The 16,649-nt window shown below is 53.0% G+C and overlaps 1 protein-coding gene across 1 annotated transcript; it reads right to left on the bottom strand.

The window, feature by feature from the left end:
* Window positions 1-109: 109 nt before the first annotated feature.
* MOB3C (MOB kinase activator 3C) lies at window positions 110-15,961 on the bottom strand. The gene is made up of 4 exons (XM_001362821.4): window positions 15,800-15,961; window positions 7,340-7,788; window positions 2,505-2,707; window positions 110-1,806 (listed from the first exon to the last, which is right to left on the bottom strand). The coding sequence occupies exons 2-4, from the start codon at window positions 7,755-7,757 to the stop codon at window positions 1,777-1,779; spliced, it is 651 nt and encodes a 216-aa protein (XP_001362858.1). The 5' UTR covers window positions 7,758-7,788; window positions 15,800-15,961; the 3' UTR covers window positions 110-1,776.
* Window positions 15,962-16,649: the final 688 nt, after the last annotated feature.

Raw genomic sequence — 16,649 nt, 5'->3', positions numbered from 1 at the left:
ACCGTGGAACTGGGAGCCACAGCAGCCTGGGCCCAGGATCTCAGACCAAGACACCCCCTAGGAATATAGCAGGTCTTGCTTTTTTCCTCAACAGACATCAAAGGAGCCCTTTTGGCCAGACACAGACTGTCTTTCTTCTTTATTTGTCTTTGTTTAAAATAAAAACAATACACTCTTTCCCTTAAGAAAAATAATTTTCCCTTCTTTCCGGTTCAGCAGTGACCCCAGCAAAGGGTGATTCCAATCCCCTGCTTGGCTGGGTGGAGAGGTGGGATTCCTGGAATCCCCTCAGGGCTCAAACTTTGCCCTCCCTCCCTTGAGTTGGCTTCCTTCAATGTCCTTAGACTGAGTAGACCCTGGGAACAGCAAAAGTCAATCGGGCTCAGGTCTCAGGGGATGGGGTCTCCCTGGGTTGGCTCTGGTCCCAGCAAAGGTCCCATCAGTCTCCAAGGTAGGTGGGCCACAGCTCTGCTGAGATCTTGCATTCTAAGAAGCTAAAACCTAGAGCTCCCTGAGGGCAGGGACTGGCTCTGCTCTGTCTCACAGGTCCCCCCTGGCAAGGCCTGGCTCAGAGTTGGGGGGGAGGCTCAGGAATGACTGGCTGAATAAATGGGCAGGACTTAGTGGCATCTAATCAGGAGGTAAAGTGGGGAGAGCTCAGTAGGCCATCAACAGGCCTCAGCTCTCTCCCATTCACTCTTTTTTTTTTAACCTTCTGTCATAGAATCAATATTGTGCATGGGTTCCAAGGCAGAAGAGTGGTAAGAGCTAGTCTTGGGGGTTAAATGACTTGCCCAGGGTCACCCAGCTAGGAAGTGTCTGAGGCCAGATTTGAACCCGGGCTTGGCTCTCAATCCACCAGGCTACCTGGCTGCCCCCTCTTCCATTCACTCTTTCTCCACCTTCAACCCCACTGGGTCTTCATGTTGTATGTGAAGGATGGGTGTGCAGGAGTATACAGACTGAGAAGGAGGAACCTGGGCCAGATGCACACACTCCTCCATGTTTCTCTATCTGGTAACCCCTTAGCTTCAAGCAGCAAAGAATCCTGGGAAAGTGGTTTTCCCTGACAAAAGGGCCAGCTCTGCCATCAGCTCTGGGCCCAAATTCAACCGAGAATGATCACAATCCAAACAGCTAGCCTTAGTCTCTGTCGCCTCATGAGCCCAGATTGACTTTGCCCAAAGAAGTCTTTGTAAGGACACTCATCGGGCAGCTTCCTGACTCCCCAAAGAGCACAGAGAAGCAGTAGTAGGCTCAGACTACAACCCAGAGATCTTGGCTAGAAGCAAGCAAGCAAGCTAGCAGCCTTGTGGTTATTCCCCTGAAAATGGCTTCTTGAGGTCTGGAGAGGGACCTTTGGGGTCAGCTTTGGGGACCTTTAAGAGCAGGAAGATCCCTCCACGCCACCCCTTCCCTCCCAGCACTGTCTTGGTGAGGTGTTGCCCTGCGCAGGGGCCTTGTCCAAGTTTGGGCTGAGGATGGCAGAGGTCTCCCCCAGGAAATTTCCAATTCATGACACCCTCCCCGCCAGCATTTTCTGAAGCACATCCCTTTCCTTTCTGTCTGTCCTCCTGCCTTGTCCTCCCTGGCCCCTGGCAGCAGGAGAGAATGTGGGCAGACTCTGGAGAATGAGAACTGGTATTTGGAGGGCCTCAGGGGAAGGACACCAGAGGAGAAGAGTGGCTGCCACAGTCATGAGGGGGGCTGCCTTTCCCCAGTCAGGTCCCAGGAGCTCAGGCCAAAGGTCATCATCTTCCCCAGGTAGTTAGGGGCTCAGTGGCAGATCTTCTCTGTCATCTCTCTCTGGAATGTCAAAAGCATGGACAAGGGTCAGGAGCCTGTAGGCCTCAAAGCTTGTCTGCCCACCCTAGCCCCCAGCCCAACTCTCCCTGGAGAAGGCTATGATCTTGCGCCCTGGGGCCGATCTCAGTGAATTCTCAGGCCCTCATGAAGGTTTGTGGCAATAACACGGTAACAGAAAGTTCCTTATAAAACCAGAATAATTTCTGCCTCCCCATTTATCTAGTTGGCATGGTCAGAGTTTTCATATTAGGTTTTCTCACAGCAAACCACATCAAGCCCCAAATACAGATGCATGAGACCACCATGCATGGATAGGCCTGAAGAGAAGGTCCTTACTGCCCTCACCAGCCAACAAAATGCCCACAGAGAAGTGGGCAGTCACCCCAGGTGGGGAAACATGGCCTCTGGGGTCACCCAAACCCCCCACGGATATGAATAAATGAACCCTCCAGAGGCAGTTTGACATGAAGTCAGGAGACCTTGATTCAAAGCCTGGCCCTGACAGAGACTAGCTCTGTGACCCTGGGCAATTGGTTAAGCTCTGGGGCCTTTAGTCTCCTCCTTCACGAAATTGTGATAATAACAGGCTTGTTGGGGTAAGGGCAGGCCTCAAGGCTCTGGAGAAGAGGACATGGTAGGTAAGGAGGCAGCAAGGTCTTAAAGTACTGTTGTGGGGCAAGGCCTGAGGCCAGTCTTACCAAGGGCTCCAGCTCCCGGTGGTCCACCAGGCTGAACTCCTGGATGAAGTAATAGAAATGTTTGTAGCAGGTGTTGACGTGAGCCTCAGCACCCATTGCGATGATGCCATCAAAATGGTGGATGTAAACATGGACGAAGACACGGAAAAGGCGTGTCAGGATCTTGGTGCACACCTGCTGGAAGTTCTTGGGGAAGGGAACCCCTGTGATGGAGGAGAACGAGCTGACTAACAACCTGGACCCCTGGACATCCAGACCCTCAGATTTCCAGACCCCCAGATATCTAGACCTCTGGACACTTGAACCCCAAGACAACCAGACCTTTGGAATCCAAACCTCTGGACATCTGGATCACAGGATATCTAGTTCCCTGAACATTTAGATCCCTAGTATCCAGATCACCAGCTATCTAGGCTCCTGGATACCTGGACCTTTGGAATCTAGATTCCCCCAAATATCCAGAAATCTGGACCCCAGGACATCCAGACCCCCAGATATGTATACCCCTGAACATGTGGCTCCAAGAATCCACATCCCTGGACATCTGGATCCTTGGACATCCAGAACCCTAGTCATTTAAGACCCCAGGATCCAAGACCATCCCAATGATTCATGAGGAAAAAATGCCATCTGTTGCCAGAGAAAAAACTAATGATGTCTGAATACAGACTAGAACATACTATGTTTTTTTTTTATAATCTCTTCCACAAAATGACTAATATGGGAAAATATTTTATATGATTGCACATATAAAATTTATATCAGTTTGCTTATAGTCTCAGGGAAAGGGGAGGGGAGAGAGAGAATTTAGAGCTTAAATTTTTAAAAGAATGTTAAAGATTGTTTTTACACATAATTAGGGGGGAAATAACTATTTTTATTATTAAATATTATTTTTATTATTAAATATTATTATTGATTAATAATTTTTAAAGACACCAAGGTTCCTGGACATAGGGACCTCTAGACATCTGGATCCCTGAACATCTAGATCCTTGGGTACCTAGACCCCTAGACATCTAGAATTGGGGATATCCAGAATCTTGGACAATGGGACTCCTGTACAATAGTTTCCTCATGTGCACTCCACCCCATTTCCAAGCTCATTATCTTGAGGAAGAACAGGATACTGGGGATCTTGCAAAGAAGTGGGAGCCTCACAAAAATAATGTAAAAATAGTATTTTTTAGAAATCATCTATTATTAAGTGCCTACCATGTGCAGCATGGCACAGTGGATAGAGTGCGGGCTGGGAGTCAGGAAGATCTGAGTTCAATCCAGCCTAGATACTTCCTAGCTGTGTGACCCTGGGCAAGCCACTTAACTCTGTTGGCTTCATCTCTAAAATGAGCTAGAGAAGGAAATATCGAATCACTCCAGCAGCTTTACGAATAAAATTGCAAATGGGGTCACCAAGACTTAGACATGACTTAAAAAACCAACAACAACCATGTGCCAAACACTGTGCCAGGTAACAGATACAAAGATCCAAACTAAACAGGTCCTACCCTTCAACACTGGCAAGATGGCAGCCAAGACCATCAACGCCCTTAGCCATTTCACCAGATGGAAAAATAGCATTTCTAAATCTTTTTTCAATTCACTTCAGTCTGGTTTCCCTCCCTACCATGCCCCCTGAACCTCTAAATCTAAAGGATAGTATTCAGTACTCACCTGTAGCCTCTGCTGGAAATCACCTCTAAAACATAGCTCCTACTTTTAAATCTCTCTAAAATATATAAAGTGCTTTCCCCACAACCCTCTGTGGTAGGTAAACTGAGGATTATTAGTCCTATTTTACAGAGGACAAACCCAAGGCTCCAAAAACTTAAGTGATGTGTCCAAACTTGCATAGCTGGTAAGTATCATCTGGGACTTGAATACAGGTCCCTCCTGACTTCCAGGCTTGCCCATTTCCCTTATTCCATGCTGCTTCTGTCTCAGCTATTCTCTCTTCCCAACATTTCAGAGACCGTTCTACTCTCTAGTTCTAATTAGTCCACCTCTGACTCCATCTGCTCCAGAAAGTCGGGACTAAGTGACAGAAGAGTTTCCTCTCTCTCAAACTCACATTGTCCTAAACCAGACTCATCGTGCTTCACCTCAGACCCTCCCATCTTCTGAATGTCCACAGTCACTGGAGTATTGAGTGGAGAGTGACTTGTCCAGGGTCACCCATCACCATATGTCTTAATAAATGGCTGCTGAACTGAACCATCAGGCTTCCTTCCTCTATTCCTGATGCCAAATCATGATACAACCAGTGGTCAGGATTTCTGTTTAGTATTGGGAAGGACTTTTCAGCACTGTGCTACGTAGATAGCCTTCTCAAGTAGTGAGCTCTGCATCACAGCAGACATGTAAGTAAAGGCTGCATGGCCACTTGGTGGAGATGTAGATGCGTTTTTACACCAGAAGCCAATGGTTTCAGTGGGGAGTCTAGGGTTCTGTTATCTTCCATGTAAGTGGTTACACCCATGTTTTCCTAGAAATCAATGTTATCTGATGGGTGTGACATGAAATGTGTATATAGAAAAGGTGAGGGTCAGAGTGACGGATGGAGGCCAATGATTGGCTCAAGGGAAGTGTGACCCAAGACAAGAAGGGAGGCAGGAACACTACAGCAAGGGCCCAAAGACCATCTGGCTGTAGTCTGGAAAGAAAAGTGGCCTGAGATAGCTTTCTGGGGGAGGGATCTGGAGAAGGAGTGACTGGTTCAGCTGCTGGAGGCTGGGAGAAAGACCGTCTCCACCTGGACCTGGAATCTAGCCATCATGGAGTTTGTTTTCCCCTACAACTGGGATTATCCAGCCTGGTAAAGAGAATACTGTGACCAGGACACCAGATATATGGGCCCTGAATCCAGCAGGGTCTTGTGGCCTTGCTGGGTATCTAACTGACGGTCCCATATGGGGCTTCTTCTCTGGTACGGATGGGCAGTAGCTCTCTAAGGCTCTGCTCACGGTACAGAACTTCTGGTAGGCCCTACCAAGTGGGAGACTTTGGGTCAAGGTCCGGAGATGAACCAGGCCTGTTGTCTGAGGTCAGAGACGTGGAATCTGACTCCTCCAGGAAGGCATCTGTGCTGTTCCATCCCTGACGAGAGATTGTCCTGCCTCTGCTTCAGGACCTTCAGGGAGGGGGTGCTCCCTCCCTCAGGCAGCCCAGGCCACTTTAGGAAGTTCTTCCTGGCATCCAGGCTAAATGGGTATCTAAGCAACAACCCTTTTCCTTCCACTGTTCTTAGTTCTGATTTCTGGGGCCAAGCGGAACAAATTTTATATCAAAGCCTGTCAGATACCCGAAGACAGCTCTAGTGTCCTCCTGAGGCTTCTCCTTTCCAGGTTAAACATCTCTGATTCCTTCAACAGATGCTCCTATGACATGGACCCAAAGGTCATTCCCTATCCAAGCTACCCTCCTCTGGATTATTTCCAGCTCATTAATGTCCTCCTTTTTCCCACTTTTTTAAACCTTTACATTCTGTCCTAGTGACAACTCTAGGACAGAAGGACAAGGGCTAGGCAAACAGGGTTAAGTGACATGTCCAGGGTCATATAGCTACAAGACTTGAACTCAGGTCCTCTGGTTCTAGGCCTGGTACCCTATCCACTATGCTAACTATCTGCCCCTGATCGAAGTCCTTCTTAAAATCTGATGCCCAGAAATGAACCTAGTATTCCAAAGTAGGCCTGACCTGGGCAACAAGCTGATCCCAGATCTCCTGGGCCAGTGACCCCTGTTAGGTCACATTGACAGGGGTTGTGGCTCTTATGCTGCCAAGGACCTTGGAGGCCACTAAGAAGTGACCTTACAGATAATAAGGTGGAAGTCTAGAAAAGGGAAGCAACTTGACCAAGGTGACAAAGCAGTGAATGACAAAGGTAGAATTTGAACCCACATCCTCTGACTCCAAATCATCATTCCTCCTACCACTAGGCCATATCCCTGCACTTGGCCTTTGGTTCTCTAGGCTAGATCTCCCTGGTCTCTCTAACAGCATGGTCTTATCTCCCTCTGGCCTCAGCCATTTCCAAGCTTTTCCAGGTTCTCCTTGAGTCCCTAAGCTCTCCCTTTCTCATTCTTTCTCTAACCTTGACAAGGAAAATCACTTCTCGAGGGAATGAGTGGAGAGACTCCACTGGGAAGTCACAATGCAGCCCAATGATCTTGCCAACCAATATGGTGGCCAAGTACTAGGGAAAAGGGAGTGTTTCTATGCTCACATCATAGAATGGGAAGGGTGGAGCCTAGAAGCCTACAGCAACCCCGAAGGAGTCCACAAGCCACAGGGAGATTCCATTCCCCAGAGAGGAAGCTGGACTGGGATCTCTAAGGAACAGGGTTGAGGCCTCACAAGCGGTTATGCCTCTGGCATCTTTTTTAGATAATCCTCTCCTGCTTCCCCCACCCCAGCAGACCAAGGACAGAGGCACCTCAGCAACTGAGTGAGCAGGAGATCCCCAGAGGCCCAGCTTCTGGCGGAGGAGATAAGATGGGGCTACAAGGGGGAGAATACACTCTGCATTCTTTCTTCCCAGGAGCCCCAGGCCTCCCTCTCCAGAGCTCTATCTGCAACTCAAGGGCTGTTATTTGATGGAAGAGTCACTGTCCTGCCCTCAGGAAACTCCCTAGATTCCAGGTCCAGAGTCCCCTTAAGTCTGGGGGGTTCCCAGGGCAGAGCCGTGCCTCCTCTTGGACTTGTAGCTGTCCCCATTCAGACCATGGGTTCCCCAGCGCAGAATTGTGTCTGTTCCCCGTCTCCTTCCTCTCCCCACAGGGCTTGCTGGCTCCCCTAGTCTCTGCCTCCCTCCCACCACAGCCGGGGCACTCACCCACTTGGGTGGGGAAGACGTCCTCGTTGTTGATGAGACCTTCGATCCAGTCCATGAGCAGAGACATGTAGCGGGGCGCAGGCAGCTTGGCGGGCCGCCGGTACTGTTGCTCATCTTGCCAACGGTACTCGTAGCGTGGGCCACCCGACATCACGGGGCAGCTGGCCTCCGTGCAGAACTCGCCCATCGTGCCATAGATGAGATTGATGCGATTAAAGAAGTCGACCACGTGCACTGCCAGCCAGTCATTGATGCTCTCACCAGGGGGAAGCCGCACCACGGCCCGCAGGTCCAGCCCGGACTTCAGCGAGGCTTGTGCCTTCTTGTAGAGCTCAAAGCGTTCCGTGCCTGGCTCAAAGCGTTTCCGGGGCCGGAATGTCTTGTCCTTGTTGAATACCTGTTTCAGGCATAGAGCCATCGCTGGGCAGAGTGGCCGGAGCAGCTCTGGCCTGCAAGAAATAGAAGAGCTATGAGCAGCTAGCCCCTGCCCTCAGGCCCCACACTCACAAATACCCTCCAGCTTGGGCAGCTCACGATGCCCCCATTCTGTGTGACCCCCCTCAAAGACCTTTAAAACCTCGTTGGGCCTTATTCCTCGTCTATAAAATGAGGAGGTTTTAATTCTCTGGTCTCTAAGACTTAGGATCCTATGATCTCTCCCTGGGCCTCAGTTTCCTCATCTGTAAAATGGCAGGTGTTAATTCTCTGGCCTCTAGGATCCTATGATCTCTCCCTGGGCCTCAGTTTCCTCATCTGTAAAATGGCAGGTGTTAATTCTCTGGCCTCTAGGATCCTATGATCTCTCCCTGGGCCTCAGTTTCCTCATCTGTAAAATGGCAGGTGTTAATTCTCTGGCCTCTAGGATCCTATGATCTCTCCCTGGGCCTCAGTTTCCTCATCTGTAAAATGGCAGGTGTTAATTCTCTGGCCTCTAGGATCCTATGATATCTCCCTGGGCCTCAGTTTCCTCATCTGTAAAATGAGGGGTGGGGGTGGGAATGACCCTTTAAGATTCTTTCTAGCTCCACATTGCTGAGCTGGTTATTTCCGGCTCCCATGTATTTGTTTATATCTTCCTAAAACCTGGAATGTCTGCCCTTCCCCAATCCCCCATAATGAAACCCTGCTCATCCTTCCGAGTCCAGTTCAAATACTCCCTCCTACAGGAAGCTTTCTGGACTGAGTCCACATTCTACATTTGTTAAGGACTTCCTTTGGGCCACTGCCTGCCTCGCTCCAACGTCTGCCAGCAGCTGACTGCGCCCTCTCAGATGCCCTCAGCGTGCCGGCTGCACACCGGGTGTCTGGGCAGAGGCTGAGTAGCCCCCAGCTAGAAGTCGAGCTCCATGAAGACGGGCTGGGCTGGATGTCATGGAAACTGTGCATCTCCCCCAGGCCGTGCCACAGTCTGGCTCTCTGCCTTCTCCGTTCTCCCTGGGCTACATCAGAACCACGGACCAGGTCCAAGGCCAGCCACCCTCGACACAGACACCTGGCCCTGCCTGGCAGAGATGCCGAACATCATCTTCCTTTTTTGCAGCTCTGTGAGCAGGAGGGTTCCTAGGTGGGGGGCTGGACACGATGGCCATCACTGACCACAGCTGGCCTGTACTTTGTGTTGGTTGGCAGTGGGACACTTCCTCCTGGATATCCCGTCGTTCTTCCGGTCCGGTCCGGGGATTCCCAGGGCATGGGGGAGGGACCTTTCTGCCCAAAAAGCTCTTTCCGGTTTTTCCGGCTAAAGAGGAAAGAGCCCAGCAGGATGTGTGGGCCCCAGGCTGAGGGGGTGGAGGTGGGGGGAAGAGGAGGGGCCGCCTTGGAGGACTGGTGGGAGCATTCCATCGGGGGATGCTCCATACTTGGGGTGGTGGGGATGGTGGGGAAGGATGGGCTTCCTCACCCAGGAAGACTCTAATCAGCAAATGTGTGGCAAAGCCCGGCTCAGTGCTGGGAGGACAAGATCAACAATCAGGCAGTACCTCTCCCTGCCAAGGGGGAAGGGTGCTAGCAAACACCCGAGGCACCCAGCACTGGATAAGAGAGAACGAAGAGACAGTGAAGTGCAGCCTCAGGGGACCTTCCAGAAGCCACCTAGTCCTAGAATCCCTGTCACATCCCCAACAAGGGGTCATTCAGCATCTCCCCAAAAGAGAAGGACCCCCAAATCTCCACTCTGGAGAGAGCTCCTGGTTCTGGCTCACCCCCCCCCCCCACATGGCAGCTCCTCAGATACTTGAGGACAGCTCTCATGAACCCCTGAGTCTCCTCTTCACCCCGTTAAATGTCCCCAAGTCCTTCAGTAGATCCCAAGTGACACGGACTTGAGACATTGTTTCAGGAGGCTTTTGTTTTTTAAAAAAACCTTTACCTTTTGTCTTAGAATCAATACCAAGCCTTGGTTCCAAGGCAGACGAAGGGTGAGGGTCAGGCAATGGGAGCTAAGTGACTTGCCCAGGGTCACACAGCTAGGAAGTGTCCGAGGCCAGATTTGAACTCCTGTCTCCAGGCTTGGCTCTCTATCCACTGAGTTCTCCAGTTTGGGAGGCTTTGCCTTGGGGACTCCAGTGAAGCAGGTGCTGCAGACTCCTGGCCCTTCCCTTTCGGTGCCTTATCTGTGGTGCCTCCACTTGTAGCCTAACCAGAAGGACTTGAACAAAGCCAAAGAGCGCCTTCCCTTCCTTGGCTATCGTCTCTCGGTGCTGATTCACCTGCAGGATCCTGATTAGCCTCGGACCCTGCCCCTGCTCTTAGCCTGTTCTGCTTGGAACCCTTTTAACACCTGCAGGTTCGGTCTACCCAGTATCCATAGCGGCTCTTCTGGGTAGCTCTCACATACTCCTCTCTGGAAGGTCTCTCCTAGCCTGCAAGCTGCCAGGGCAGGGTCTGAGCTCAAGCTCCTTTGGACTCATCCAAGGGGCCTGATTTCCCACAAACTCACTGTCCTCTAGGCTTGGACTAGGCTATCCTTGGTTATCCCTTTCACCCCATGTTCCATCAGTGATGGGGGCTGGGGGAGCGAATGACTCTGCAGAAGCTTTATGGAGGCACATCTGCTGACTCTGGGTCTGGACAGTTCACTTCCTTTCTATGTCAAAGGCTGACCTATTTAAATATAGCTCCAGGGGCGGAGGTGGCACAGTAGATTAAATGCCAGGCCTGGAATCAGGAGGACCTGGGTTCAAATCTGACCTTAGACTCTTCCTATCGGTGTGATCCTGGGCAAGTCATTTAACCCTGATCGCCTAGAGTTTGTTACTCTTCTGCCTTAGAATTGATACTAAGGGAGACAGTAAGGGTTTAAAAAAAAAGAAGAAAAAAGAAATATGGCTCTCCCTGGTCTCCCTCTTATCTCCCACCCCATATTCCTGAGCAGGGGAAGGTACAGGTGGAGCCAACGGGGATCACAGAACCAGACGGTATTTATTAGAGTCCAAGCACTCATTTTCCTACAAACCCGATCATCGCTGGCCTTCCAGCACTGAAGTCTTCTGGGCAAAAAGGGCATTTTTTCCCATTTCTTTTCATTTATTTAATTCTTTTTTCTAATTATAAAGATCTTTTATTTTGCCAATTACAAACTACAACAAATTTCTACATAATTTTTCTGACTTAGATGATCCAAAACGTCTCTTTCCCTCCCTCCTTCTGGAGAGGGTCATGTATGATCACACAAATATATCTTCATGTTGATCATTTTTGTAACGTAAAACCAAAATCCCTAGATAAAAAAAAAACAAACCCAGAACTAAAGGGAAAAATCACACGTGAGCAAAGGACCTGCCTTTGGAATCTTAGACATTTACTCTCCTCTGTCTATCCTGCCATCTGGCCTCACTGGCATTCTTTCTGTCTCTTAAACCCAGTGCTCCACTTCCCATCTCCTTGCCTTTGTCCTTCCTGTCCCTCATGCCTGGGATGCTTTCCCTCCTCACCTAGGCTTCCTACTTTCCTTCACGAATTAACTCACATTCCCCCTTCTGTAGGAGGCTTCTCCAGCTCCCCTTGCCTCTCCCCATTGGATTCAGTTCCATCCAATCCATCTTTTGGGTTCCTCGTCATTGGTGTGTTGTTTCCCTTATTAGAATGGGCGCTCCTTGAGAGCAGGGGTGGAGACTTTGCCCTTTTTGGATCTCCAGGGCTAAGCTGATTGACTCTCAGACCTCACTGCATACTTTCTCCATTCTGGGTCCATGCGTTCCATCCCAAGGGCTGAGGAGGGATAAGGGAAAAGAGCTAAAAATGGCGGACACATTGGCAGATGTCAAGGAGGCCAGTTGAGAGAGGGCTGAGGATGGGGGAAAGGAAACAGCATTGAAGATCCTTCATCATTTGACTCCTTGACGCCCTTTCACGTGCTCTGGTCACAGGTGAATAACAGCTTTCCCCAAATTGGACCCTACATCTACTACCTCCGTGTATTGGAGCAAGCTGGTAGTCATGCCGAGCACACACTCCCTCCTTTTTCACTCTCCTCTCAGAAGTTGCTTTTGGTTTTTGGCCAGATTCCCCCAAAGAGCCATCCCTGTCCTCCTCTCAGCCAGCTACTCCCCACTCCACCTCCACCTCCAATTCCCTCATACTTATTTTCTTATGTGCATACTATACAGAAGAATGGAAGCCTCCATGTTTGTATCTCCACATCCAGAGCCCAGCACACGCTGCTGATTGGAAAAGCATTTGGTTCTTTTTTGGCTTTGTTTTTTTTACCTTCTTAGTATCAATTCCAAGAGAGAAAAGTGGCAAGGGTTAGGCAATTAGTTAAGTGACTTGCCCAGGCTCATACAGGAAGCAGTATCTGAGGACAGATTTGCCTGCAGGATCTCCTGACTCTAGTGCTCTATCCATTAGGCTATCTAGCTGTCCTAAGGCACCTAGTTCTTCTTGGCTCCAGAGGGCAGTGACAGGAGCCCTGGGGGACAAATAAGAGCTAGTCCAGAGTGGAGGGGCTGCCTGGTAAGAGAGTGAGCTCCCCATCACTGAAGGTCTTCAAATAGACCGTGGCTGAACCCTTATTGGAAGTTTTCAGTCAGGAATGTGGCTGGGGGGAGTGGCAGGCCAAAGGGACCTCTAAGATTCCTTTCATCTCTGAGATGCAGCAGTCAGTTATGAGCCTGCCCTTCCCTCCCTGTTCCCTGCCCCCCAAGCTCAGCTGTTACTCTTTGTTTCAGGGCAAAAGTTGGGGAGGGCAGATTGCATTTATTGAGAAGTGACGGTGATGTTTTAAAAAGAAAAAGAAAACCCCTTTCAAAAAGCTACAAGAGCTTATTCTCCTCTCTGAGGCATTGTCTCCCCCAAGATGGGGGTTCTGTGGGGCTGGGGGGCCAGGGGGGGCAGGCTAAGGTGGAGAGAGACAGAGGGATGTGTCTGGCTCACGTAAGCTCTCCCGGCTGCCACCAGCGCAGAGATCCTGATCAGGTGGCTGGATAGGGCTCAGCTCACTCAGCTTTGTCCTCTCTGAGGAGGGGCTCACAGGGCATAGCTCTCCTAGGCTCCCCTTTGAGTCCCCAGCCTTGAGCCCTCACACTGGGCACCCCCAGGGGATACCGGAGCCTTCTATCAATTCTCTAAGCAAGCCAAGCCCTGCAAGCCTGGTTGTTGTTGCTGTTTCCCCTTGTTGTGGGGTCCTAGTGATTCAGGGTGGGGTGGGTGGGAGATGGGTGGGTCTTATCCACTCCCGGGGGGCCTCCTCTCCCTCCCTGGAGCTGAAAGTGCCCCTAGAAATGCCCTTGACTAGTCCCTGCTTCTGAGGGCATCATCCCCCTGAGCCACTCCAGCAACAACGCTGACAAGGCTCGTTCCTTTACGAAGGAGGGCAGCTGGGAGCGTTGGAAATCGCTTGGGACCACTCATGCGTCCGTCCGTTCCAGAGCACTGCCTCTTAGACAGTCTGGCTGGCTGGCACACACACCCCCCTCCCGCCCAAGCAGAGCCCAGGTTCAACCCTACAATCCTGCCCTCTCCTCTTCTGGGCCTTTCCCAGGAAGGGAAGCCCCAAGGAAGTGAGTCCAAGACAAACCGCACACCATCCCTCCCCTGCCTTCCCGAATTCCTTTGATGCGGGCAAGGGACCTGGTGGGTGGGCAGGAGCCAGCTCTGACTTCTCTGACCCAGGCAGCCTCTGGAGAGAGACGGGGAAGGCCCCTAAAGAAGGGCCAGGGGCTGAACCTTGGGGGGTGCAGGGAGGAGAGGTCCCCGCCGGCTAAGAGCACCCTGAGGGGCCTCCTAAAAGACAAGCTGCCTTCTTGCCCAGAGCAGAGGGGCTGGATGAGCAGGAAGGTCCAAAGAGAGCTTTGGGGAAGCCCTGGGAGGGCCCGCAGAGGCTGTGGGTCGATTTGGGCAAAGCTCTGTCTAGAGTGATGGTGAGGGGGCAGAAGGATGAAGGAGACGAATGTTCCAGCTTGAGGAGGGAAGAGGAGCAAGGCCAAGAGTCGTGAGTCCGCCTGGCCCTTTCTCTAAAGCTCGGAAGTGAGCAAAGCGTAAACCTTTGGAACGCAGAGAGTGGGAAGACTAATCGTCTCTGTTATAGCCAGAGAAACTGAGGCTCTGAGAGAGAGAGCCGTCTACATTGTCGGAAAGAGTCCAGGGCTGACCTCCGGAGTGGCCAGCACTGGAGATCGGCCTCGGGGAGAGGCTGGGGGCCCCCCTTGGCCAGAAGCACCAGCCCTCCTTCCCTCCCGTGCCGCCCTTTGGGAGTTAGTCACCAGCCTTTTGGGGAAGGGGAGGAGGATTCCATGTCAGTGCCTCAGTGGGCCAGAGTCCATGAGCCATCTGGGTGAGCTCCGCTGGGTGGGGGGCTAATCACAGGGCTCTAACAGCTTGTCAGCTCAAGGCCTTCTGCTCAAAGCCCAGAGAAGGTCGGCCCTCTCCTGGTCTCTGTTCCCCTAGTGCCTGGCACAGAGCAGAGCCCGCTCACAAAGCAGGTGCTAATAATGCACTGGGCCTCGCTGGGGATCTTGGGTAGGGGTGAATCCTCTCCGTTCACCCCTGTTTCCTTCTTGTAAAGTAAGGGCAGCTCCCTCCCTCCTGTGTTTTGGGGTGAAGCCAAGGAGCCGAGAGGGGACGGCACCTGCCTTGGGAAGGATCCCCCTTGCTTCCTGCCTCACGGCCCTTCCCTACATTCTCAGCGTCCCAGTGGGGTCCGGCCCATACCAGAAGGAAGCCAGGGAGGAGACAGCCTCTCCTCCGCTGAGACTCCCTCAGTGGGCCTCTGGGCGGCTCTCTTTCTCCCTAAGGCCTTCCAGGGCCTCTTTGGAGGGGAAAACTCAAGCCTGGGAGATAGGACAGCTGGGCACAGGAACCAGGGCAAGTCCCTCTTCTTGCTCCGGCCTCAGTTTCTCCCAATGTGCCATGGATTCCCTGGTATCTCAGGTCCCGGCAGCTCATATTGACTATGCAGAGCCAACCCCCCCCTACCCCCCCTTCCCCCCCCCCCCCCCCCCCCCCCCCCCCCCCCCCGTCACCCATGGGGCCTCGTTTTCCCCTTTAGGAGGATGGAGACCATGAGACTGGCCTGCCTCAGAGGGTTGGGGGAGGGGAAGCTGCAAGTGGCCCTCCCACCCACCATGACTGGCCTCCTCTGGCCACCCCCTGGTGTGGCCTCCCCCAGCTTCAGACAACACATCCCCCCTGCTTCTGGGTCCCCTCACTTAGGAAGCCCAGATGGGCAAGGGGGAGGGGGGCCTTGACTTGGGAATCTCCAGATGCCACTAACTTCCTGTAAGGCTTGGGGCAAGTCCAGTCCCTGCTTGGGGCCTCAGAGTCCTCCCCGATAAAGTCTATTTCTAAGGCTCCATGGATTTCAGCTTCTTCCAAAGAGCTGCCTCAAACACACCTCCTCCAGGAAGGCTGCCCTGCCCTGCCCTGCCCAGCCCAGCCCTGCCCAGCCCCGCCCACATGAAGTCCAGTCACTCGGAGTGGGGTAGGCCCTGGAGGGCCCCAGGATGACCTGGGGCTACCAGGGGCCCCGGGCATTATCTCACCGACCTCCCCTCCCCCGCTCCATTTTATAGAGGGGGAAACTGAGGCTCAGCCTGGGGCTGTCGAAGATGCTGGTGGGAGGTAGTAATAAGAAGGACGCTAAAAGGAGTCCACTTGGTCGGAAGGAATAATATGCTCAGAAAGGGGCTCCCCGCAGTCCTACGAGGCAGAGGTGGGATCGCGCCCATTCCTCAGAAAGGAAAACTGTGGCCGAGCTAAGACGGGAAGCCCTGGAGCTCTCCCCCGCGCCCCGTCCGCCTCTCGGACCCCACGCGCTTGCTGAAGTAGGTTCCCGTTCGGAAGGGGCTCTCCTGAGGACGGAGGCCTGGCTTCCTCCAGCCCCGCGCCCGTGTCCTGAGAGCCCTGCTGGGCGCGGAGTGCCCAGAGCCGCGGCTCGGCCGGCCCCTCCAGGAGGCTGCGCTCACCCCTCGCAGTGCCCGGCCAGTTCCGGCGGAGGGCGGGGTCCCAAGGAGGGTCACTCACCGGGCACGACAGTCTGTCCGTCCGTTCTTTCACCCGGGAGCTCGGTCCGTTCTGAGCGGGGACCGGCCGCCGGGCACAGGGGGCGGCTGTGGCGGCTGTGGCGGCGACGGCTGTGATTATTGCTCGCCCTGCCGGGCCGCGGCTCCGCTTCGCGGGATCTTGGCCCGCCCCGCTCTGGCCCCGCCCCCGCCACGCCGCCAGGCCGGCCTCCTGGCCTCCTCCCACTATCTTCCGCCCCTCGCCGCACGCGTCTCCTCTAGCTGTCCTCGCAGGGCTGCTGGGGGCGATGCTCCGGAGCCCCGATCCTGACCCTGCTCCAGTTATTGTCGGGTCTCCAGCCCCAGGCTAACGACCATAACCAGTCCCTGCCTTGGGCCAGCCTCGAGGCCCAGAGCCTTAGGAATGTGACGGCATTTGAGCTTGGCTACCCTGGCGCGTAGGTGTCATTATTATGCTCGTTTTACAGTCGAAGAACTGGAGGAAAACTGAGGTTCAGTGACTTACCCAGGGCCACACAGGACGTGCCCGAGGATGGATTGGAACTCAGGCCTCCCAGACTCCAAGAACAGGATTCTGTTCCTCTAGCGGCCGCAGAGTTCTGCTCTCCGGGGCCTGATTCAAGTCGGGGATGCAGAACACCCACTAGGCACCGCGTCTGGCCGGGCGCTGCCACCATTTGGCTAGTGTAGGATTCGTCTTGGGTCCGGCCCATGTCGGAGCTCTGTTGGAGGCAGATCTGGTAGCCAGCGGGCCAAGGGGAGAGCCTTCCCTCCCTCCCAAGCCTCGGGTCCTTCATCAGCAAACCCGAGTCCATGGTGGGCAGCTCCCGAGGGCAGAGGGGAAGGCAGGG

Source organism: Monodelphis domestica, chromosome 2 (assembly GCF_027887165.1).
Source record: "Monodelphis domestica isolate mMonDom1 chromosome 2, mMonDom1.pri, whole genome shotgun sequence".
NCBI classification, from domain to species: domain Eukaryota; kingdom Metazoa; phylum Chordata; class Mammalia; order Didelphimorphia; family Didelphidae; genus Monodelphis; species Monodelphis domestica.
The sequence above is the reverse complement of the archived record's forward strand: the minus strand, read 5'-3'. Positions and strand labels throughout refer to the sequence as shown.